The sequence below is a fragment of the Dermochelys coriacea genome, chromosome 1 (genome assembly GCF_009764565.3).
Source record: "Dermochelys coriacea isolate rDerCor1 chromosome 1, rDerCor1.pri.v4, whole genome shotgun sequence".
Taxonomy (NCBI): Eukaryota; Metazoa; Chordata; order Testudines; family Dermochelyidae; genus Dermochelys; species Dermochelys coriacea.
The window spans coordinates 55663122-55689671 of record NC_050068.2 but is presented as its reverse complement, the minus strand read 5'-3'; the positions used below and the strand labels follow the sequence as shown (position 1 = coordinate 55689671).

At 42.3% G+C, this 26550-nt stretch overlaps 1 protein-coding gene across 6 annotated transcripts in view; it reads left to right on the top strand.

The window, feature by feature from the left end:
- Positions 1-34: 34 nt before the first annotated feature.
- Positions 35-26550, top strand: part of WDFY2 (WD repeat and FYVE domain containing 2) — a 125502-nt gene continuing 98986 nt past the window's right edge. For 2 of the 6 annotated variants that reach the window (XM_038386805.2, XM_043504473.1), the window contains exon 1: positions 2560-2860. In XM_038386805.2, coding sequence (XP_038242733.1) covers positions 2724-2860 — 137 coding nt within the window. In that variant the 5' untranslated portion in view covers positions 2560-2723. Of the gene's footprint in view, positions 2861-26550 lie in introns of all 6 variants that reach the window. The other 4 variants (XM_038386804.2, XM_043504475.1, XM_043504474.1 and 1 more) reach the window with 4 other exon arrangements.

Below are 26550 nucleotides of genomic sequence, written 5' to 3'. Positions count from 1 at the left end.
GAAAACTGCTGCTTGGTGGTAACTATGGATGAACCCAAATTTACAGCTGCAGTATTGCCTTAAGTCTGAAAAGCCCTTCGATAGTGAAGAACTGTGACAAAGACATGTTTCACGTGATTTTGCAGAATTCTTGTAATAGATGGTGAAAGTTTGCCTTTAATAACACTGACCTCAAGAGTAAATGTCTTTTCATCAGCATTAGCACAATATGAATGTAACTTTGGGCACCCTGTGTCTCAGTTTACATAGCAAGAAAAGCTGACTAAAAAGCAGAAACTTGCTGAAAACCAGATGTTGGGATTAGGGTGAATTTCCTGGGGGGAATAAAAATCCCTCCTCCCCCATGAAAGTAAGAAACTGAATTGCAAAAACATTCTATTGATAATACATGCAAATATTGCAGTTGTGTTCTTGCAATTAATTTTACCTGGTGGACCTCTGTTTAATTCCACCCCATTGTGCATAATTTTTGAGGATCACTCAGATACCGTTCTCTAGCCTAAATCAATAAAATAGCCTTTGTGTGATGCAGAAGAGTAATAATACAAAAATAATTTTAATATAAATGTCCATTTAATATGGACTGACAGTTTAGAGTGCCACCAACTTTTACAATAATTCTGCTAATCATTATTTCAAACTTACACCTTCAATCATAAAATATGAAGAAAGGAAAAAGTAATATGAACACGAGAGACCCTGGAAATATCTCCCTCCAGTCTTTGTCCTCCCTCTTCCTTACAGACATGTATATTACAAATGGATACAGAATGGCCAGAAAAAAATCCAACGAGCCTCTCAAACCTGTTGAATTAGCTAATAGCAGGAGAAAAGAATATCAGCAGACCTCTGTGAAGAAAAGGGACATACCTAAATGGTTTCCCATTAGTTGCTGCAACAGGCTACAGTTTGCCAGCTTTGAGAAAGAAGGTGCCAAAGGTAAAAGATCCCAGAATTTCTTTTACCATCGGAATACAGGCTGACATTTGCCCCAGTTTAAACCAGACAACCCAGACCCCACTTTAGGAATGCATCTCTATTCAGAAAAAGTGCTGAAGTACATTCCTAAAGTATGGTTTCAGAGCAGCAGCCGTGTTAGTCTGTATCTGCAAAAAGAAAAGGAAGACTTGTGGCATCTTAGAGACTAACAAATTTATTTGAGCATAAGCTTTTGTGAGCTACAGTGATTAAGTGCTTTCCTGCATTGGGAACCCAGTCCTGATAAAACTATGAAGAATATTGGATATCAGCTGTTGTTACTGGAAGTAGCTGTAACTTGTGATCCTATGTGACTGAGATTCAGTATAGATTAAAGGGCATCTTCAGTTGCTTTCAAACTCAGTAGTTTGCAGTGTGACCCTAGTAGCCAAGGTGCTCAAACACTACCTTAGTGAAGGGAGTTTCTAAACCTACTGAACAGGAGTCTTTAACTTTGAGGTTTTCTAATCCAAGTGAATCAACAAACTAAAACCCTTCCCAAAGCCAGCAAATGAGATGATAAACTAGTGACCTATTTGAATCTATAATTTGTACAATATTAATTCTTGTTAAAGATTATACAGAAAGTTCATTGTTTAGTGTTGAAGGACAGCAACTCTCTCTGTCATTCTTTACATTATTAAAAGACATTACTAGTATTTTTGCAACATGTATGGGCAGAGTTTGGGACCCGCAGCTTTTTCCTCATCCACCTTTTGCCCTGTACCCTCCTGAACTACTTTGGTGGTCAAACCCCAACTGATAAAACACCTTTTTCTTTTTATACTTTGCAGAGGAATTAATCTTTCAGTAGGATATTCAACATGTGAAGAAGCCAGAGTCATTAGGGAAAGGACTGATAATTTTGAAGGAGACTGGAGAATCTTTTTTTAATGTAATATTTATTAAAAAAAATAACTAGTTAGTAAAATTGATGGTTCTGGCATCAGAAGGAGCCCCCCAGCACAAAAGAGATCCTAATTGTGCAGAGCTGGCATCCTCCTCCATGCTCTTAATCCCACATACCTCCCTGCTTCTAGGGAGGGGAGCCTGAATGGAGGAAATGGGGTGGAAGGAACACCCCTACACCAAGCTAATTATCAGCTGCTCTGACCCTAGAAGACGGACTCCATCCAGCCGGCGCAGGCTCGCAGGGAGAGTCGGCAAAGGGAGCTGCAGGGTTTATCTGCGCCCTTCCCCGCCCCTCAGCAATGGGGCCAGCGCGACCCCAGCCCGTTTAGAAGAAAGGCGGGCACGGAACATGCCCGGGGCTCCATCAGGGTTGGGCTCCCGTTACCCAAGTACCTTGATGGCTTCAGCGCCGCGCTCACCCTCCGCCAGCCGGGGAGAAAGGGAAGCCGAATGCCGCGCTGCGCCTCTGGCGTCAGTCGATCGGAGCAAACCCCTCCCCCACGTGCACCCAGGCCGGCCCGCTTGCGCCCCAGGCCGGCTGCCCCGCTCCCGATTGGGTGCCTGGGGCCGCGCGGGGGGCGGGGCTCCCGGAAGTGCCGCTGCCACATTGGCCCGGAAGGGAGGGGGGCGGGGCGCTTTAGTGGCAGGGGCGGTGCTAGCCGCCGCGCGAGCGGCTGTTTTGGTTCCTGGTTCTGAGGGATTCCACAGGGCGCAAGACGCGGCCCCTCCTCCTCCTCCTCCTCCTGTCGTTGCTGCAGACCGGCGCCGCCCCCGCCCCCGTCCCCTGCCGCAGCCCGAGCCCGAGCCCGAGCCCGAGCCCGCCGGCGCTGCCCATGGCCGCTGAGATCCAGCCCAAGGCGCTGACCCGCAAGCCCGTCCTGCTCAGCAAGGTGGAGGGCTCCCAGGATGTAATGAGCATGGCCGCGATCGTGCCCAAGGAGGACGGGGTCATCAGCGTCTCCGAGGACAGGTACTGGCACGGGGAGGCGGGCACGCCGCCTCGGCCCCGCCCGCAGCCAGGCGGCAGTGCCGGGGGTCCCTGGGGAGCGTGTGTGGGTCCGCGGTGATGCTGCGGGTGTGCATGAGACAAGCCCACCGTGGGGCTGGCGTCCCGTAGTGGTCTCCCTGCAGGGGTGCAACGGGCTCTGTGTGCAAAAACGGGGGTGGGAAAGGGATTGCTCTGCTTGTATCAGACCTGCCCCCGTGGTTAGCAGGGCGATCCGCTCGGTGCTGGGCTGGCCTGTGTCTTGCATAAGGAGACACGAACGAGTTGCTCGGGCAGAGCATACGCCGAGTAGATTAAATATTGATCAGGCCTATTACGTGTGCACACTGCTCACTCTGCCAGGGAGCTCACCGTGTCATGGTAACCCTGCCGCATCTGACTGTGGTGTGCATGATTCAGACTACACAGACGTGAGAAAGGATATGTTGTGGCTGATGCCTGGTCAAAACCAATAACGTATCTTTTAATTAGCTTTTATATCAGATACTTCAGGGATTCTGTTCTGTGGTCACACATGCTAAAATGTTCTGTGCTGAAAATTGAAGTGAGTCATTTTCCATAATATGCTTGTGATACTGTTTGCCAGAAGTGGTGCACAAGTCAGTGCATGACTTTTCCTTTGTCATAAAATGTAGTGGAGGATTTCACAAATGATGCTCCTTGAAAATTCATATAAATATATTCACAGAAGCCAAGCTGGTTTTATTTCAGTCCAACGTTGTACTTCAGCAGGCCTTTAAAACAACAGTTGCATTGCTGTATGTGTTTGGTAACTTGCTAAGAAGGAGCTGCTAATGTTTGTCGCAAAATGTCACTCAAATTACTGTAGTCTCGTGTTCAATTTCTGTTTATATTATTAAAATCAGCATTCAGAAAGATGTCAAATTCAGAGTTGATAACAACGAGCTACAACAGTTGCACTGAATAGCTTTTTGTGTATTTTAGTCTTGTAGCTACAGTTAAGTAAATCTGCTAGATTGGGGAATCAACAAACTTTTTAGCATTTCAATATGGGCAGTTTACATCTCAAACACAGATTAAAGAATAATATAATTTGTCAGACCAGTTTCAACACATGCAGCTTTTGACAAATCCATGTGAGATTTGTTTTGACACAAGACAGAAGATACCAATGTTGTTCACTGAAACAGCGCTTCTGGTTCTTATCTAACAAAAACATTTCCTGCTAGTTCTTTTAAAAATAACATATCTAAAGGATAAAAAACCAGTCCAATATCTAGTATTGTAAAACTGCTAAAGTGTCTGGTATTTTTATAATTTTTATTAGTCTTATTCCACAATATAAAGGTATGTCTTAAGCCATCCAATGATAAAGGAGTACTTGTGGCACCTTAGAGACTAACAAATTTATTAGAGCATAATAATCCAATGATCCATCCAATGATGCTTCTTTTCTTTTTGCCTCTTTTCTGAAAGAGTTCAGATTTACTTCATTTAGTGGCATTTCCTCTTGCATCATCCGATGAAGTGAGCTGTAGCTCACGAAAGCTTATGCTCTAATACATGTGTTAGTCTCTAAGGTGCCACAAGTACTCCTTTTCTTTTTGCGAATACAGACTAACACGGCTGCTACTCTGAAAAAAGTTCCATTTTGTTAACTCTATAGGAGTGCTTTCCCTTAAAATAAAATAAAAAAAAGTCCCATTATCCTAATTGGAACCCATATAATAACCATTCTAAAATGTAGTTTCATTGAATATCAGGGTTGGAAGGGACGTCAGGAGGTAATCTATTCCAACCCCCTGCTCAAAGCAGGACTAATCCCCAGTTTTTGCCCCAGATCCCTAAGTGGCCCCTTCAAGGAATGAACTCACAACCCTGGGTTTAGAGCGGGCCAATGCTCAAACCACTGAGCTATCCTTCCCCCCATCATCACGCAAGCAAAAATCAGTCGATTTATCTGCTCCTAAAAGGATTGTGGGTTTGTTTGTTTTTTTTTTTAAACAAGATTGTTGGCCCATGGGCACATTATCTCAGGTTCAGGATTTTGCTTACTTTAGACTCCAGTATTGTCATTAAAAAGAATGCCCTTTTATCAGTGTACTAGTATTGAAAAAACCTAAAGTTTTACCATAAGTTAGTTTATGGTTACCTGTCTGATACCTGAACTATGCAAAATCTCATTAAAATTCATCTATGCCCTAGGTTCCAATAAGCTCTCATGTCTGTTATGAAAAGAAAACACTTAAGCTTCTTAGAGACAGGTATACTGTGGAATTGATAGTGACTGAAAATGTAAAATCCGCTTATTTTAAGTGATATGGCCAAATTTCGCTGTGTGAAACACTGAGTAAAGCGTGAGTATATAGTAGCAGCTGGCGCATAATGACATGCTGGATTGATGCCACTGATGTTCTGTGCTGTAAGAAAATACTTCTCAAGCATTCTTTATCTTAATAGAGTGAAGGTACCTGATATCTTTCCCCTTAGAGAAAGAGAGTAAGGGGTCCTATTGTTTCTTGCACTACTTTTTACAAGGTATAAAACCCCCTAATTTTTACGTGCCAGAATAGCAGCATGACACTGTAAGGTAATGTTTCTGTACGCCATGTAGAGAGTCTCTGTTAAAAGAAGCCTTTGTCTGAAGGAGCCTATAATAAAGTGGAGATATGGAGAGTATCACTAAGGAACATGGGTATTTTAAAATCTTCTGGTATGATAATTAATCTGCCTGTTGATAAACCTGGTTAAAAGTGGTTCTTTTGCTTCTTTCTTGCTGATGTTTGGAGTGCCGTTGGCAGTACAGGGTGGATCTAGGAAAACCAGAGGTGCCTTTGTTAGGTAATCTGGAAACCTTCTGACTCTTCCACTTGACGCTAATACATTCTTTCATTAACTACACTTAATTCATTACTTTAGGTAGAAATGGATTTATGTAAGTGGATGTTCATTTTTGGATTCGTAGCTGAAGTAGTACTTTATTTCAGTCATCACTACTTCTATTGCCGTTAAGGAATTCAGAGATATGTGTTAAGCTTTATTTGGAGGAAACAGCAACTTGGGAGTAAACTTGTAGCCTTCTTGTTACAGAGACAAGAGCCTGGTAGGGGAATGCAGCTTTCATCACTTCAGTTCTATGCTGCCTCCTAGTGTGATTTCCCATTTAACATTGAGTCTCATTCTGTATTGGCTTATGTACTCCAATTAAGCCAATTCAGAATGAGGGTCAATGTTAAATGGGAAGTCAAACTAGTAATGAATGTGGAGAGTTTATGCCCGTTTCCTTGCTTACAGAAGCAGGTGGCAGTTCTGGCTGAGGTGAGACCTATTATGTGTAGAGTTCTGCAAATCTGCGGGTATCTGTTTTATATCTGCAGATACGGATATCTGCGGACCATATTTGCGGATCGCAGATTGGATGCGGATAGAAATTTTGTATCCACACAGGGCTCTAATTATGTGTATCAGTTGTATGTGAGATACTCTGAAATTTATTACTCAGCTTGAGATGGAATGACTTGTATCCAACATTTGGGATTAGGAATTTTTTATGAACGCAAGAGAGTCATCAAATGGCTCTTTATTCCTAACACCATCAATGTTTAACAATCAAAGCTAGGCTTTAAGGTGGGTGTCTGTTTTGTATCATCTGGCTCTTCATTTCATAAACTGTCTAGGATATGGGGTCTTGATGTCTTTCTGTATTTTGTGCAATGCCCCGAGTTGTGCCTGGGTTCATTGCTTTGTAGACTTTTAAGTATCATTTTAAACAATAGCTAACAATACCCTCATGGCTGATGCAATATGAGAACCTGAACAGAATGTACTTTATCTGTATAACAGCAACATTCTTAAAGTTGACTCTGTCAAAATAAAGGATGTATTAGTTTATTTTTAAAGTTCTTAAGATTTTTGGTTTTAATTTGGAAAAACATGAAATCTGATGACCCCTGTATTCTACAAAACTGGTTTCTGAATCCTGATCTTAAAGTTGAGATAATGCAGATAGTTAAACCAAAACATCTTTCAGTGTGTCTATAGTCTCTGAACTGTTTGGGTTGATATTTATCATGACATGGGATATTGAGGAATGGTATAATATATACGATGTGGATGCACACTGGAACAAATAATTGTCTAACTTTATTTTGATTTTGTTTTAGAAGAAGTGAGTATACCTGTTTACACTGGTGAAAGCTAAAGCCTATCTAAGAATGTTTGTTTAAATCTGATAAGGTGAAGTTCTGAGAACAAGATTACAAGCTTTCTTCCACACTGCCCTACGTGCTAACAAACTGCTGGAGCTGACAGCCACTTAGATCCCAACACGTAGAATCCTGTATCATACATAGCGAGATTGAAAGTGCGCCAAAAGCTTTTACACTTCAAGCTAAATGTTGGAATTTTTAAGGATCCAGAACTGAATATCTTGTCATTGGTCTTTAAATTCAAGGGGCTCTGGAAATTTATGATACATATTGGCCAAATTCTCAAACGTGCTGAGCATTTCTACTTCCCATTGACTTGAGAGGAAATCAAGGTGGATAGAATTTAATTTTTTTTTAAACCAAAAAAATCTGATAGGTTTATTTATTTTAGAGGATTTAAAGAAAAATATTTGAAATTGACAACCAATGTTAAGGACTAAACTTAATATCCATTACAATAATTTTAAAAATATAAAGCAGTACATGTTGGGTGCCAAGTTTTAAAGAAAGTCAAACCACTGGTGTAAGTCACTGGCTAAGAACCTGGAGTTAGAGTTTGTTGAAGCGCTAAACCAGCTTTTGACAGCAGTAACTTTTTCTGCAGGTGTGAGAGAATACTTTCTTTTTAGTCTATTCAGCTAGTTTTTAGTTGGTTCAAAGTTAAGAAACTAATGGGAGTTGAAAAAGGTTGAGAGAAGTTTGTTCTCTTCCAGTTTATGAATAAAAAACAGCTGAGAGGATGAGATCTACTAGTTCTAAAATTTTGAAGGGCATAGTGATTCGAAACTATCAGTTGAATTTACTGAGCACAGATACTTTGAATAAATCAATTTAAATGCAGAAGAGGTTTTGATAAGAAACACTTTTTTATTAGAAAGTTTATGTATCTAGCAGTTTTATTTAACTAATAAAACAATTTTAAAATGATGATTTTATGCATTTTAATTTTATTTGAATTTCTATCCAAATAGTGTTACACAAATCACAAGTGAAAAAACACATCATATATTAAATAAGAAATGCATCATTCACAGTTTAACAATAAAATGTAAAAAAAATAAAAATAAAATAAAAATAAATAAATAAATAAATAAAATAAAAGTATACTGAATAAAAGTTTACTATATTATTACTTAAACAAATGTGTGTAGGTGTAGTGTACATATATACAAATATAGCCTATACATTAAACTGTGCTTCTTTTTACTAGTTGGGGGGGACTAGTAAAAAGAAGCACAGTTTAATGTATAGGCTATATTTAGTTGCAAATCAGCATGTTTTAATAGTTACCAGCCAAAGAGAATCAGCCTTTCTTTAGGAAAGTAACTTAAAAAGTGCAAATGCAAAACATAGTTAAAATCAGTGTTTTGAATCAAGGTTTCCTGCTTGCTGCTTTAAATTATTATTAAAATTAGTGTTTTAAAATCATTTCAATTTAAATCAGACCACCCTGGAGGAAGTTGTGTGTGCTGGACACCTCTGAAATTTAGGTCATTAGCCTGTCACAAGTTCAAGTCACTGTACAAATATTTAATCTTCACCATAGCATTGTGAGGGAGGTAGTTATCCTTAGCCAAACATTGGATACAGAGGGTTGACTGTAGTTCAGCCTTGTCTATATTGGCAAATTTCTGAAGCTACTAGCATGCAGCTTCACCAGTGTTGGGGATGCTAGTGTAGTCTGGCTGCTAGTGTTTTAATCATGGTGTCCTCTGAACCTGCTTTGAGCAAGGTTGGATATATCGTGGGGTGGTGGGTGCCATTGGTCAGTCTGCACTATCAGCCAGAGAAGCAAGGTAGGAGAGCTACACCAATTTGCCAGTCTGCAGAGCTTTCCTGACTGTGAACTCATTTCTCTGGACTGTGCTCTCACCTCAGTGAAAGTCCTGGGCTTTAACTCCCATATAGTTGATTTTGAAAACTTGGGAGTTAAGGTCAAGCATTATATTTTCCCTGACTCCTCTGCTCCATTCTGATCCAATACTGTAGTCCATAATGGGGGAATCATCACAGCTCTTCATCTGATTTTCTTTGTCATTTTCTGAAATGCGGTAGTTATAATAACTTAAAAGGAAAAAAACTTGGAAAAGTAATTTTATGCCATAAAGAGTAATAAGTTAGAAGTAAACTATAAAAATAAATGTGTACTGGCCCCCCTACCCTGTTGTGTTGCTGTAGCACCTAAAGGCCCTACCCTTATTGTACTAGGTACTGTACAAACATAACAGATGAAGGCCTCTGAAAGTTTGCATTCTGAGTTCATATTGGCCTCTCTATTCATGCCACATCCGATGAACTGTAAAACATTAACTTGTACTGCTCATGCTGTTTTGCAACTTGAGGTTTTCATCAGGCTTTTTCAATTTAGGTCAGCATAGTTTCTCTTAACTCATCTGTCCAAGGATTGTCTTCTGGGCTTGTTAGTCAGCAATTCTGTTAGAGAATTTGTACAGCAAAGGGTTTTGATCTATAGAAGGAATTTAGATTTCCACACATTACTGGTGTTGCTCAATATGGTTGTAGGGAAAGCACGCTTCACCATAATTGACATCCACATAACTTTTCAGTGTGCTTTTTAGCATGCTTGTGAAATACACTGTGAGGTATAGAAATTTGGCCTTTCAGCTGTTAAGGACTTAGAATAAACTCTGATTCCTTGTATCTTCTTGGCCATGTCAAGGAAGTTTGGCATATAGTGGCATAGACTATATCTTAAGAATTTATTTTAAATCACACCTGGGAAGTATTTTAAGGAAGAGGTGAAAATTCAGTGGTCTGAATGCAGCACCCCAAAGTGAGGATGTGGTGGAGTGCAATCCTGTGCAGCTTTGTTCCTGAATCCATTGTTGCAGTAAGGGTGGTATGCAACAGACAGTTGGTTTGCAGTAGAAGTTAAGAGGGAGTGTGCCATCAGTGCAAGATCTGAGTGCGTAAGCAATGGGTGTTTGAGTGTGGTGTGTCTTCTCTATACAGGCTTTGTATGCATTCCCAGTGTAGTTTACTGCAGAAGTAGTAGTTACTTAAACAGTGCTGTAGTTGTGGATACTGCTTTATGGGTGAACAAAATGACAGCTCCCTGCTCTGAGGCGCTTACAAAATGGGATCCTGCAGGGATCAGTCCTAGGTCGGGTACTGTTTAATATCTTACTCTCCACCCTATTATCCAGGTCATTAGTATGCTTACAAATTTTGCAAATGACACCAAGCTGGAAGGGGTTACAAGCACTTTCAAGGGCAGGACTAAAATTCAAATGACCTTGACGAATTAGTCTGAAATGAACAAGATAAACTGCAATAAAGAAAGGAAAAATAAAATGCACAACTACAAAATAGAGAAGAGCTGGGTTAGGTGTTGGTACTAATGTAAAGGTTCTGGGTATTGTAGTGGATCACAAATTGAATGAGAGTCAACAATGTGATGCAGTTGCAAAAAAGGCTAGTATCATTTTGGAATGTGTTAACAGGAGTGTTGTATGTAAGACACAGGAGGTAATTGTTCTGCTCTAGTTGGCACTGATGAGGCCTCAGGTGGAGTACTGTGTCCAATTCTAAGCACCAAACTTTAGGAAATATGTGGACAAATTGGAGCAGTCCAGAGAAGAGCAACCAAAATGATAAGTTTAGAAAACTTGACCTATGAGAAAAAGTTAAAAAATGGGACATGTTTAGTTTTGAAAAAAAGAAGACTGAGGGGGGGACTTGATAACAATCTACAAATACGTAAGGGCTTTTATAAAGAGGAAGCGAGTACTTGTGGCACCTTAGAGACTAACAAATTTATTACAGCATAAGCTTTCGTGAGCTACAGCTCACTTCATTAGATGTAGCTCACGAAAGCTTATGCTCTAATAAATTCGTTAGTCTCTAAGGTGCCACAAGTACTCCTTTTCTTTTTGTGAATACAGACTAACACGGCTGCTACTCTGAAACCTATAAAGAGGAAGATGATCAGTTGTTCTGCATATTCACTGGAGATGGGGTAAGAAGTAATTGGCTTAGTCTACAGCAAGAGATTTAGAATAGATATTAAGAGAAACTTTCTAGCTATAAGGGTAGTTAGACTCTGGAAGAGGCTTCCATGGGAGACTGTGGAATCCTCATCAGTAGAGGATTCCACAGTAATCACCGGTCAAGGATGGTCTAGGTTTCCATAGTTCTGCTCAGCACAGGGGGCTGGATTTGATAACTTCTTGAGGTCTTTTCCAGCCCTACATTTCCATGATTCTGTGAAGTGGGAAACAATGTATCAATGTATAAATCCTCAGTGGAGGTGAGGAGGGAATATGGGGGAATTAGGGTTACAAATGTGGCAGTTCATGAGATATTGTTCTGGACGCACTGTGTTGTTCCTTTTGGTATTTTTAAGCTAATTTGATAAATTAGAACATGGTGCCAGTATTTGGAATAAGGCCCAGGGTGGAACTGTTGGATGTCTAACCAGAAGAAGTGAACACTGAAAATGGACGTGAGGGAGAAAAGGAGAGTGGATAGCTCTTCTCATAGGGTCAGAAGCTGTTCCAGACATTGAAGGCAGCATGGCAATAACTGTTCTTAATTGTACCTTGTTTTACTGCCAAAATATTGGGAGCAGCATATTAGGTGTTTTGTTGATTACTTGTTTGATTATCATGCATCCGGCGAAGTGACGTCTTTGACCTTGCCATAACACAACTTTCTTACTTCATGCTGCACCATCATGCTTATATGAAATGCAACCACATGGTGCGTCTGGGCTTGGTGGCACAGCCTGTGCGTGTTTTGTCATATTCTCTTTAGAGCACCTGTACTGTAAAAAGCAAGGATATATGCAACACCTTACCCTGTTTTTCTGATTTCAGCTGTCCAGTTACTACTCTTTGCAGGTCAATGAACACGATTTTTAGTGTGACTGTTATATTTTCATTTCTTAATTACCTGACATAGGTGATGGGTGTGCTTGTGAGGGCATGGCCTTGGACTCAGGCTTGTATGGTCATCCAGTGCAGAGGTTCTCAGGACAAATTTTTTGGTTTCCGTTTCTGGCCAATGGGAGCTGCAGGAAGTGGCGTGGGCCGCAGGGCCATGCCGGCCTCCGCTTCCGGCAGCTCCCATTGTCTGGGAATGGCGAACCACAGCCACTGTGAGCTGCAGGCGGCCATGCAAATGTAAATAAACTGTCTGGAGACCTTCCAGTGGATTACCCTGACGGGCTGCCTGCAGCCCACTACTGCCTTGCATCCTTTTTTTTTGCTTATCAAAAATGGGCCGTATGCTGAAAATTAGTCTGTCAGAACATCTAAAATTGAACTTTGGAAATGTTTATTGGGCCTATTTACATCTCCGATTGTGCTCAAATATTCTGTATGTTTCTGTAGCCACCAGGGAGACTACTAGTCTTGCTGATACATGATCTTTCTCTTTAAAGAGGATAGAATTTGTCCAGTATAACTTCAGGTTTTTGTGGTTCTCTTGTGTTAGAAATTGGGAGTGATATTTCTTTTGCTGAGGCAGCTTTTACTGCCCTTATTAGCTAAGAATCAATATTCCTCACTATTGCTAGCTGATTCTTACAAGCGGGAGAAAGACGGGGAAGCTCTTTGCTTAAGCAATCAACTCTGATTTGGGGGGAAAAAAGGGCCCTATAATTGCAGCAGTACGGCTCTATAAAGGGAAACAGTTGAACAACCTAGGGATGCTAAGTAACGTACAGTCCTTGAGTAAAGGGAAGTGAATCAGACTTCATACACAGCAAATCCTGTTTCTCGCTCTCATTTACTAAAACTCTCAGTAAATTAGTGGGAAATAACTGATTCATCTGTCCTGCTCTACGATGATGCTCCCAGCCTGTTAATGATCTTACTGAATTTCTGCAGGGATTTTAGCTCTGTCTTGTCTGACTGTTTAACATAAGCCATCATCTTCACATTGTAATTCAGTTTGGTTTAATCAATCCTCGGATTATTTTAGGCAAAAAGTGGAAGCAATTAAAGCCAGGGTTAGTTTGTCACGTTTGAGATTCTGTAGCAGCTTGATACGTTTATCCTTTTTTAAAATGGTCAAGTATATTGCGTCAGGTCAGTCAGTTAGGGTGAGCCCCCTCTATCAGCTCCTTCATGTATATTACCTGCAGATATTGTGCTCCAAGCTGCACAAGATACAAATACTCCTGTACATTGTCCAACAGGAAATAATATCCATAGGAGCCAGATGGGAATCAGAAACATTGCAGAGTATTAACTTGAATATGTATGTAGCTTTTTAAATTAATACCCATTTTCCAGAACATCTGGTTTGGCCCTGCTATGCTTTCCTTCCTCTTGAGATGAGTTTCTCACTTGAACATTCTGTGGTCACTTGACATTTTGGGTGAGCATGTAGTCCCCCAGTGGGCAGGAAATCTCTTGGTAGCTTTCACCATGTTTCACCTGTAAGCTCAGGTACAGAGTAAAGAAGTTAAAACTACAAAAGCAAGCTATTTTTAAAAAGGACTCCTTCCAAAACTAACTTACTCCTTATTATTCCCCTGTCGCTGTCACCCAGAATGTTTGCTGCTTCTCTTTTGTAAAGGTTGGAAGAGTTCTAGTCATCTGCAAACAAACCCCTGAACATCTTTGTGTGATTTTAAGCAGTGGGAGGAAGAATCTGTGAATGAGTGGCATAGTGGGTAGCAAAATAGAGGTGTGATGGTGCCCCCCCATAAGGTATTATGGAAATATGCTGTGTGTGTGTGTGTGTGTGTGTGTGTGTGTGTGTGTATGAGACATAACTGAAATATGTTTTATGCTACATATGCCATGTAACATGTCTATGTAAAGGTTATAATCTACCAAATCTATTAATCCCATTTGTATGCGTGTATCTGTTTTGTATTCGAAGTTATGAATATTGGCTGTGTACTGGTTTGTTTTGTTTTTTTTTAAGTAGTCTTTGTAAAGTATTTGGTCAGCTTCTTGAGAAAGGAATGTGCAAATTAAGTTCCCAATCAAGAAGCATTTAACAAACAATGGATGTTGGAAGACTCCAATCCACATAGGAAGTTTTCCTGAAGACATTCAAGATACCATGTGGGCAGTGGTTGCCACTGGTAAGAAACTCATTCATTCATGGACATGGGACTGGCCCATGTGACTCCAAAACTCCTATCTTGGAGCTGGACTTTGCATAGGAGAGAGGAAGGGGTCTCCACCCACAAGAAAGATTTCAGTAAGGCGTTTGATACCATGCCACATGGGGAATTATTAGTTAAATTGGAGAAGATGGGGATCAATATGAACATCAAAAGGTGGATAAGGAATTGGTTAAAGGGGAGACTACAACGGGTCCTACTGAAAGGCGAAATGTCAGGCTGGAGGGAGGTTACCAGTGGAGTTCCTCAGGAATCAGTTTTGGGACCAATCTTATTTAATCTTTTTATTACTGACCTCGGCACAAATAGCGGGAGTGTGCTAATAAAGTTTGCAGATGATACAAAGCTGGGAGGTATTGCCAATTCAGAGAAGGATCGGGATATTATACAGGAGGATCTGGATGACCTTGTAAACTGGAGTAATAGTAATAGGATGAAATTTAATAGTGAGAAGTGTAAGATTATGCATTTAGGGATTAATAACAAGAAGTTTATTTATAAGCTGGGGACTCGTCAATTAGAAGTAACGGAAGAGGAAAAGGACCTTGGAGTATTGGTTGATCATAGGATGACTATGAGCTGCCAATGTGATATGGCTGTGAAAAAAGCTAATGCGGTTTTGGGATGCATCAGGAGAGGTATTTCCAGTAGGGATAAGGAGGTTTTAGTACCATTATACAAGGTACTGGTGAGACCTCACCTGGAATACTGTGTGCAGTTCTGGTCTCCTGTGTTCAAAAAGGATGAATTCAAACTGGAGCAGGTACAGAGAAGGGCTACTAGGATGATCCGAGGAAGGAAAACTTGTCTTATGAAAGGAAACTTAAGGAGCTTGGCTTGTTTAGCCTAACTAAAAGAAGGTTGAGGGGAGATACGATTGCTCTCTATAAATATACGAGAGGGATAAATACAAGAGAGGGAGAGGAATTATTTAAGCTCAGCACCAATGTGGACACAAGAACAAATGGGTATAAACTGGCCACCAGGAAGTTTAGACTTGAAATCAGACGAAGGTTTCTAACCATCAGAGGAGTGACGTTTTGGAATAGCCTTCCAAGGGAAGCAGTGGGGGCAAAAGATCTATCTGGTTTTAAGATTCTACTCGATAAGTTTATGGAGGAGATGGTATGATGGGATAATGTGATTTTGGTAAGTAATTGATCTTTAAATATTCAGGGTAAATAGGCCTAATCCCCTGAGATGGGATATTAGATGGATGGGATCTGAGTTACTACAGAAAATTCTTTCCTGGGTATCTGGCTGGTGAATCTTGCCCATATGCTCAGGGTTTAGCTGATCGCCATATTTGGGGTCGGGAAGGAATTTTCCTCCAGGGCAGATTGGAGAGGCCCTGGAGGTTTTTCGCCTTCCTCTGTAGCATGGGGCATGGGTGACTGGAGGGAGGCTTCTCTGCTCCTTGAAGTCTTTAAACCATGATTTAAGGACTTCAATAGCTCAGACATAGGTGAGGTTTTTGTAGGAGTGGGTGGGTGAGATTCTGTGGCCTGCGCTGTGCAGGAGGTCAGACTAGATGATCAGAATGGTCCCTTCTGACTTTAGTATCTATGAATCTATAAGTGATCACTCTCCTTACAGTGTGTATGATAAAACCCATTGTTTCATGTTCTCTGTGTGTGTATATATAAATCTCCCCTCTGTATTTTCCACCGAATGCATCCAATGAAGTGAGCTGTAGCTCACGAAAGCTTATGCTCAAATAAATTTGTTAGTCTCTAAGGTGCCACAAGTACTCCTTTTCTTTTTTGCAAATACAGACTAACACAGCTGCTATTCTGAAACCTCTCAAGGATTGAACTCACAACCCTGGGTTTAGCAGGCCAATGCTCAAACCACTGAGCTAACACAAGAGTTAAACATCCTCAATTGTTTAGGGTGTTAATGTGTGATGTAAGTGTAAAGATTTCCTGATTGCTTGCATGACATTGTATTGAAAGGAGACATTTTGTAGTGAGTAAAAGACTAGAGACTAATGATTTTAGGCAAAGGGTATTGTATTAGAGAACAGTAAAAGAATCCATCAGCTCCTGGCTGGTGAAAGCCAGCTAAGTACTATGTCCATTACTAATATAAACAGTTAGTGCCTCCTTCAGAGAAGCAAACGTCTTAAAAAATGCTAAAGTCCTTTCAGTCCTGAAAAAAACAGTTGACCCTGAAGCCCTCTCCAACTTCTGTCTTATCTGCAACATACCATTTCTGGGCAACATAATTGAGAAAGTACACCAAGCTCCAACACAACAGCCAGCATCCAGGGTGCTTCATAATCCGGGGTCCGACTATCTCACAGAGATATCTCTAATGGTCCTAAAAGACCAATGTGTTATGGCCATGGAAACAGGTAAGAACTTCATGGTCATGCTTCTAGACCTTTGCAGGTTTTCTCACTATATACTGCAGAGTATGACTGACAGACCTTACATGACACAGCAGGAGTAGGTAGTCCAGCACAAGTGACTCCACTCATTCCTCAACAGCAGAACTCAGGGAGTGGTGATGGGCCACTCCTCCTCCTCCTCTCCAAAGGCCCTCGCTTGTGGCATCCCACAAGAATCTATTGTTTATATGGGAAACCACTGGGGAAAAGCCATGAGTTCAGCTGCCAATAATATGTTGATGACACTGTTATTTTTATATAATATAGATATAAAATCATTCTCGCTGATGCAACCACCATCACTACAAAGGTGTCAGAATGCCTACAAGAAATCAGTTCTTGGATGGAGAGCAGCTGGCTTAAGCTAAACCCATAGAAGACCAAGGTGATGCTTTGAAGAGCTAGCTGAGACGCTGTTTCCATCTTTGGAAGGCATACAACCTGCAACTCATTTGTCAATGTGCAAAGCTTCAGGGTCCTGCCTGACTTCTCGCTAAGCTTGAGTGATCAGGTAGCATCAGTTTCCAAAAATCCCTTCTTTCACTTCCAACTTTTTAGGAAACTTCATCCCTCTCTCTGGGACAAAGATTAGCCACATTTGTCACCTCCAGGATGGATTATTGTATCTCATTTTATCTGAAGCAGAATGTGAAAACAAGACACCAGCTGTTATAAGATGTGGCTATCTTCCTCTTCCTCTGTTTTAAACTATCATGAGCACAGCTTATGTTTGCTCAAGTCCTTCCACTGGCTACCAATCAGCTTCCGATGCTAGTTTAAGGCTTCTGTCCTAATTTTCAAAGCGATTAATGGATCGAGCCCCAGCTACATTAAAGACTGAATATCAATATATGAACCCCAGAGATAGCTGTTCTCTTCTTGAACAAAGCAAATTATAAATCTCCAGGTTGAATTGTTGGAGGCAAAGAATTTGTGGTCAAGGCGATCTGGCTATGGAACAAACTATCAGAGAAGATCATTTGAATCTAGAGTCTGTTTTAAGGAGATACTGCAAAATCTCCCCCTTCAAAAAGGCTTTTCAGCCATGAAAATAACATCCCTTCTTTTCCTCCCCAAACACTAACTAACCTATAAAAACCCTGAAACAAATCCAATCTTTAAAAAAAAAAAAAAAAAAAAAAAAGAGGGACTAGGGACTTCCCTGTTACTGCTGTTTTTGTGCAGAAGGCCTGTCCTGTGCTGGGCAGCAGTGTGAAACTCAAACGCTATGTCTATGCTTAAAGCATCATTCAGGGTACAGACGCTACATGTTTAGCTACACAGTACAGTGAAAGACAGGCTGGGTCCTTGCTTGTCCCTTTGGTGTGTATCTGCTTGCCACAGTGAGGTCCAGAAGGTCTCCACTGCTGGAACCTTGCACTGAAGGAACTGCCTAACAATAGCAGTCAGAGGCAGCGAGACACTATATCGCTAAAGATGGCTTGGGCATATAGAGAGCCCGTGTAGGTGGGGTTGAGGGTTCAGGTGTATTTGCCTACGGTGTGCCTCACTGTCGACACTAGAGGTGGGCAAACTATGGCCTGCAGGCCAGATCCAGCCCCTCAGGGCTTTGGATCCAGCCCACAGGATTGCCCCCATGGCACCGCGGGCCCGCACCGCTCTCAGAAGTGGCTGGCACCATGTCCTTGGGGGAGGAGGGGAAGAGGGCTCTGTGCCTCCAGATACCGCCCCCCGCAATTCCCATTGGCCAGGAATGGGGAACCGCGGCCAATGGAAGCTTTGGGGGAGGTACCTGGAGGCGTGGTAAGGGCAGTGCTAGGAGCCCTGTGCGCCCCCCCCCCCCTGGGCTGCATAGGGGTGTGATGCTGGATGCTTGCCAGAGCGGCACAGCATGGGGACAGGGCAGGCATGCAGGGAGCCTGCCCTGGCCCTGGTGCGTGCCACTGCCACCCCGGAGCCGCTTTAGGTCAGCGGCACCTGGCCGGAGCCCGAACCACTTCTGCACTCTGCACCCCCCCTGCCCTGAGCCCCCATCGCATCCAGCACCCCTCCTGCACCCCAACCCCTGCCACACCCCTCCTGCACCCCAATTCCCTGCCCCAAGCCCCCGTCACACCCTGCACCTCTCCTGCAGTCCCCACCCCTCCTGCACCCCAAACCCCTTCCCTGAGCCCCCTCGCACCCCTTCTCTGCCCCAGTCCCTTGCCCTGATCCACTTCCTGCACACCGCACTCCCTCCCACACCCGTGCCCTGGCCCTGCATACAATTTCCCCACCCAGGTGTGGCCCTTGGGCCAAAAAGTTTGCCCTCCCCTGATCTACACTGCTGTTTATACCTGTGTTAGCTGGGCATACAGTTTCTGTACTTTACATGCACTGTAAGTGTAGATGTACCCTAAGATAGATGGAGTCACAGTGTGTCTTTGGCCCTTAAGAGGGAGAGGCCAGTGCACCTGTGACTGGTCTGCTGACCCCCAGCTGGGTTTAAGGGAAGGCATCTGGGCCCTAGACAGGGGGAGACTGAGTGAGTCAGGCTTGAAAGTTAGTCAGGAAAGATTGCAGGGAGCAGACGTGTGGTTTCACTGCCTGAGAGAGAAGCTGCAGAGAGCAGAAAGTTCTGCAGGCCCTCGCTGGGAATAGGGAAATAGGCTAGAAGCCAGGAGGCCTGGGTCGTGGGAGGATGAGGCTCTGGAGCAAGAGGAAAGCCCAAAGGGTTAGGAACGTGGGAGAGACCCAGGAGGATGAGAAACTTTTTTATTAAGCCCAGGGCAAGTGGACAGTTCACCTTATTGCTTTGTTTGATCTTTTGAACTTTAGGAGGGGACTCTGGCAGTGAGCCTGAGAGCCTGCTAGTCTAAAGGACAACTGAGACTGATGAAGACCCTGCAGTCACACAAGGCAGCGGAGCCTGAACATTTTGGACTTTATTTTGTGATTTCAATTTAAATATTAATTCCTCCATGACATGGGAGTTATAAGCCTGAGACCATGCTGAAGTATGCTTTAGAAGCCATGAGAAAGGGAAGTAGACGGTGCTCCAAGATTGTGATCCTATGACAGATGGATACAAGATAAAGAAACTTGTATTCCTGTGAAACTGACATTACTACAGAGGAACTAAGAAGGGGAAGTATGCTGGGCTCAAACTTCTGTACCTGAAAAGCCCTCAGTAAACCTTCTCTCTTTATCCTTCACCACACTCAGTTTCTGCCATTTATTTTGGTCTTGTGCTGGTATGTCCAGCTTCTGAGTGTCATGTTGATGGATTTGGCTTTTTTCTCCGTTCTGCTTAATGTTTCTATAAGTCACCGTCTTTTCTCTTTCCAGGTAGTGTCCACATTGTCACTTGCTCTGGAAATGATGTTGGGGGCATCCTTAAAGCATGGCCTAAATATGTCCATTGTTGTCATCTTACATATCTGATGCTTTAGATTGGTTTGCTCTATTTAAAAGAATTTCTGATGTATCAAGAAACTCTTTCCAATAGACTCTAGAAGATTTTCCACAGGCATTTACTTTGGAATGAGTTGATCTCCTGATCAATCTCTGTTGTAGATTTCCATGATTTTGCTCCAGTATATGAAAGTTGTTTGTTGCTTTTTATATTCGTTGCTTGACATCTAGCATCGTGTCACTATCATTGCACATCTCACTCCCTAGATAGGTAAAATGACTGACTTCTTCTTCTCATGTTTCTTCAGCCACTCTAATGGTTACTTTTGGGATATTGATAGCCATGTATTTTGTCTTCTCCTTGATGAACAAACCAACTTGTTTTGTTATATCTGCCAAAAGCATGGTCTTTCTTTCCATTTGGACTAAGCAGGACAATGTCATCAGTAAGGCTACAATTTAGTCATGGAGGTTGTGGAAGTCACGGATTCTGTGACTTCCAGCGACCTCTGTGACTTCAGAGTGGTGATTGGGAGCTGCAGGGTCCCTTGCCGCCTGTGGGGGAAGGGAGCTGTGGGGTACCCCTGCTGCCTAAGGCAGCCCCCGGAGCTCCAAGCCACTGTGGGCAGTGGGGTACCTCTGCAGCTCTCAGCCCTAGGTGGCGAGTATCCCCCCTTCTGTGTTCCTAGGGGTACGTGGCAATTAATGTTAACCATCCCTCTACAAAAGAAATGCAGCTTTAATCTTGCATATCTTCTTTTCATGACCATTCTATCTTTTGGCATCTGTTCCTTATTCATACAAGCTCTACCACATTCTTCTTCTTACCACATCATTGTTCTGTTTTTTCCCCCCCGTATTGGTTTTTTTCAGGCTTGCATTCTTTTTTGCCAGTCTGAATGTACACAGCACACAGTTGTGTGTAAATAAGGTGAACTGAAGAGGTTTGGGATGCTTTTTTTTTTCTGAATAACACACATTGGGGGAGAATAAGCATAAGTAATTTGTTTTCTGGCTTGTTATAGTTTAATGCTTGCTTTATATTATGAAAAGTCTGGTTCATCTATTGGGAATGCTACTGTTAACTTAATTGTGAGCAGGCTCAGACATGCTGTTCTGAAATGAATTGCTTTTAAATTTCAGCTGCACAAAAATAAAAAATTGGTTCTCATAGGCTTCTGTATCAAGATAGATAGCAAGAAGTGGGAGGGTGGAGGAGGTGGCAGAGGCAAAAGTGCTCAAGATTGGCCTAAGTCTGCTTCTTGTGATTTCAGTTGATTTTTATCAGATGTATTTTTGTAATACACGAGTTGCTACTTAGCCCTACATATGCAAAGCTTGTGTACGAAAGTAAGGTCCTTGCTTTCTGTAGCATTTCATTGTTTTCAGTAAGACATCACTCAGCCAAAATCATCCCTGATTCAACTCCAGCAGTTCAAGTGGAATTACACCAGTGTATAATTTGAGCGAAGAACATAGAGTAGTCATAGGATAGTATGACTATCCTTTCTTAGGATAGATATTAGAGAATTTGGAAAAGTGACAAGGGATTTCCTAAAAGTTGTATGTATTTTGAAGTATTGAGGAGACTTGTTTCTACCACAGCCTAGTAACATTTTTCCCATAAACCTGTTTTTCATGCTGTGCTTCAGGGTTCTCCTGTCTCACTCCTTGCACAAATTGAAATTCTGCTCTGTCTCCATTGCATCAAATCTAAGGAAAGCAAGAGTTTAACTTGAGCAGTGATTTGAGAAGAAGAACCACAGCCAAATGCAGCATTAAAAACATAATTCTTGGAGGGATGCCAGTGATCCAGGAATAATGTGAAAATATTCTACATAAGAGAACAGCCTACATAATTACGTACACACTATAATTGTCTTAAAGGCCCTCTCCCATCCACATTTCTCTCACTCTGCAAGATAACTGCACTGATTCTTTTTCTAGGATATTGCCTGGTATTACAATTCTCTCAATGATATGGTATCACTGTGCACTAGAGTAAGAGAATTTCTACCAAGCCTTCAGGTTAAAAGGCTACTGCATATTAACACAGTTTTTGGGTGACACTAGGGTATCCAGTTTTTGACTGGAACACCCCGTTGAAAAGGGACCCTGGTGGTTCCGGTCAGTACCGCCAACCGGACCGTTAAATGTCCGGTCGGCGGTGCTGGGACGCGAAGGCAGGCTAGTCCCTACCTTTCCTGTGGCACTGTGCTGCACCCCGGAAGTGGCCAGCAGGTCTGGCTCCTAGGCGGGGGGGGGAGGGGTGTCTCCTCCACCTCTCCGCCTACTAGTGCTGGACCTGCTGGACACTTCCGGTGCACGCACAACACGGTGACAGGACAGGTAGGATGCCCACCACCCTGGCTGCGCCACTGTCTGGGAGCCACACGAGGTAAGCCCACGTCCTAGCCCAGAGCCCCATCCCACACTCCGAATCCCTCAGCCCCAGCCTGGAGCCCCCTCCTGCTCCCCAAAGCCTCATCCTGGGGGAGAGCGAGCCACCAAGGGAAGGGGAGTGTGGGTGGTGGGGCCTCAGGGAAGGGGGCAGGAACTTAGGGAAGGGGCGGGGCTAGGATGTGCTATAAGAAAGTTGGCAACCTTAGGTGACAATTAAAATGTTGCTTATCAATTCTTTTGGTCTTGCACAAACCGAGAGGAGAAATGGGAGGGCTCTGCATAGCTTATACAAAAATGAGTGCACTGGTCATATGCTGAATAATAGTCATTTTAATCACAAGTTGAATTTGTCACACGAAGCAATGCTCTCCTTAACATTATACTATATGTCCATAATAGGAATTTCTTAGCCAAAGAGCATGTCAACAACCGAACTTAAGACAGTGTTTTTCAATTTTGCATATAATGTTGGTAAATTGGAGAATGAATTGTTTTAGTTTTGGTAACATCACTTAAAAACAAAGCTGCCTTCGTTTAGGGAGCATATTGTACCTCCTAGATCTTGAATAAGTTTTGAAAACTTTAAATTTTAAATGCTCAACCATTGGCAACCGCATGAAGGAATTGTGCCTAAAATATTTAGGCCCCACTTAACATTTTCCAGCCTGTCTTTCTGCAACCATTTTTAAAAATAGCGTATTTCACTTCAAGTCTGTGTGGAGAAAAATGATTTCCATTTAAAGTATAGGTTGTGCCTCAGAAACCTTGAGTTCAACTTGAAGTCTGTTCATCTAGAGGTCTCGGGGTCCCTCACTTAACATTCTAAAGGCTATTATCTTCCCATGTTAATCTCCTTCTAAATATCTATGATCCTGTTTCTCGTGCTGCAAACATGGGTGACTAGAGTTTGAGTCATGAATCAATTCAAGGATATAATGCGTTTTTAAAAAAATGTAAGTTGGGTATTAATTACATTCATCTATGTATTTTAATTGCACTGTTGGGGTTTAGTGCATCCACAGACTATATGTAGTTTTTCCAAAAAGCCAACAACTGCAAAGGCATTTTAAAATGGAGGTGAGAAGAGTGAACAGTGAAATCTTTACTCCATCTTATGTCTGTCAGTAATGCAGACTGTGGTATTTTCTTCTCACCTGCTGTTAAGGCAAGTGATAGCCAATCTGCAGAGACATTTTTGTGCCCACTGTCTTGTTTCCTCCTTGCTTAGCTTCTGTGAGCTTCCCAGTTTTCTGTTATTATGCAAGACAGTAGTTGGTACCATTGGGCAGGAATTAGTCTTGAATCACTCCTTGCATCCATATTTGGGTAGAAGTCCTCTCTCTCCATTCTGTTTGAGAGTCTCTGCAAATGAAAAAAAAGCTTCCTACTTCATTATACCCTGTTGGATCTGTTCTTGTGTCCAGTAAGCCTGTGTAACATCTGAGCTCCCCTGTCCCTGCTGGGGGAAATAGGACCAATCCATTAGATCAATCCTTAAACCAATAGGGATGGCTTGAAAAAGGCATTCTGCAAAGCAGCCACCTGGTTTGCTCTCTATTAATTTTCCAGGCTTTGTCTTTGCATCATCATCTGGAGCAGCATTAAGGTGGTGTGTTCAGGGTGGTTCTGCCAGAGAGGCTTTTTGAACACAAGATGTAAATAAAGCTTAAGAAAAGCATCCTCCTAACAATTAAGATTTTATCATGTTTAAGTGCTGAAAAATCCCATTTTTTCCAGAAGACTGAAATGCTTGAGAACTGAACAGGCAAGCATTCAGGGAAAAACAGTTGGGATTTTTTGAATATCAGTAACTACTGTATAGCAACAACAAAAATATAGCTCTCTCAGCCTATGAGATATCTCAATCTTTATAAATGTAGTGATCCCATTCCAAAACTGTATTCTTTTTTACCATTTATCTCTGACATAATGCCAGTCATAACTGAGAATCTGCTACTGTGTATTCTGTGTATTGCAAGAATAGAGAGCACTTTAAATTGGTTGTTATACAATGTCTAAATCTTATCAGAATATTGAAAATTGGCATCTATCACACTAACTCTTGGTTTCAGAGTAGCAGCCGTGTTAGTCTGTATTCGCAAAAAGAAAAGGAGTACTTGTGGCACCTTAGAGACTAACAAATTACTCTTGGATATCTCTCTATTGTATTTTATGCCAGCTCAAGTGTATTAGATACAATTATTTTAATAATTATGAACTTTACATTGATACAGCACTTTTAATTCCAAAGGACCCCGGTGCTCTCCAGAAATTTAAAAGGTGGCTACGCAAAGGCATCACTTTATCCACCACTGAAGTGCAGCTGTCTCTGAAATGAAATGCAGCAATTATTTGCTCTTGAGTTAACAACTTTAACAAAGTGAACATTTAAGACAGGAAGTGGGAAGGACTAATGCAGTGTCCACCTATGACAGTGTTTTTAAGGTTGAATGTCAGGTGACTGAGGTATTTCAGGATGCTGTGAAATAAGTGCATTGTAGGAACAAAGGATTCCTTTAGAAAGCTCTTCCTCTCGAGTTTCCTAAGTTACCGATGAGAAGAATAAGCATTTTTAAACTGATTTTCTTGTCTCAATACTACTACTTCGGGGGGGGGGGGGGCGGCATTAAACAAAAACTGGAATTTTGGCTGTGAATGCCAGGATTGCTAGCTTGTTGTCCTTCACAAGTGAGATGCAGAGCAGTTCTGGCAAACTGGAAATGTGCATTTGCTTGCAGCCAGCCTATACTGGGAACAACTTAACAGTAAGAAACTGGATCATTGTATACTGTTTTGTATTAACAAGGCATAAGATTGCAAACATCAAGCATTTTTATGATTAATTTAGAATTGAGCCAGCAGAGAAAGTGGGGTGGGGTGGGGTGGGAAAAGTGTGCATGAAAATGACTGCTCTTGTTCAGTGTTTCTACTAACTTTTTACGTCCGTGTGTGGAATGAATTTTGTTATGTGCACCAATATGGAGCTAAGCTGTTCTCAGCGGTGGCAGATGACAGAATAAGGAGCAGTGGTCTCAAGTTGCAGTGGGGGAGGTCTAGGTTGGATATTAGGAAACACTATTTCATTAGGAGGGTGATGAAACACTGGAATAGGTTACCTAGGGAGGTGGTGGAATCTCCATCCTTGGAGGTTTTTAAGGCCCGGCTTGACAAAACCCTGGCTGGGATGATTTAGTTGGTGTTGGTGAGAGCCCTGTTTTGAGCAGGGGATCGGACTAGATGACTTCCTGAGGTCTCTTCCAACCCTAATATTCTATGATTCACATCACCTCCATATTAGTGCATATAACAAAGTTGATATGGTGGGGGTTGGGCCAAGGAGTTCGGAGTGTGTGAGGGGGCTCAGGGCTGAGACAGAGGGTTAGAGTGTGGGGGGATGAGGGCTTTGAATGGTGGTGCAGGCTCTGAGGTGGGGCTGGGGATGAGTGGTTTGGGGTGCAGGCTGCCCCGGGGCAGCAGTGGGGAGAGAGGACTCCCCCAGCCCTCTCTCACCACAACAGCTCAGGGCTGGGGGAGAGGGAGGCACCTCTCCCCCTGCTGTGGCAAGTCCGGAGCAGGTCCATGCTGGGCCGGCAGGGAGAGGCGCCTCTTCCCACTGCAGCCCTGAGCCCCTGCGCAGCTTAGAGGGAACTTAAACGAACAAGAGTTATGGCCATTCTTGTTTTCTTTTCTTGAAATGTGAAGATAATGTCAATGATAGGGAATGTCAATGATCCTGTGTAAAGAATTATGCATTAAATTTTCAAATGGCTAAGTAGCATTGAAAGTCAATGAGAGTTAGGCTTCTAAGTCATTTAGGCACTTCTGAACATTTTATCCTCCTTTCCTGCCTGATTGCCATATGTATTCTTGAACATACATATTATAAAAATCCTTAGTTTGTTTACTATGCTACATAGATTTTTTTAAAACAACTAAGCTTCTTGGCCTTACTTTGAATGAATAATACTTCGAGTTTCACAGATAAAACATTTCCAAGTTTCAGAGGGGTAGCCGTGTTAGTCTGGATCTGTAAAAGCGGCAAAGAGTCCTGTAGCACCTTATAGACTAACAGAAGTATTGGAGCATAAGCTTTCATGGGTGAATACCCACTTCGTCGGATACATGTATTGGAAATTTGACACCATCAGCTCAGGATTAAACAAAAACTGAATGGCTAGCCAACTACAAAAGCAGTTTCTTCTCCTTTGGTGTTCACACCTCAACTTCTAGA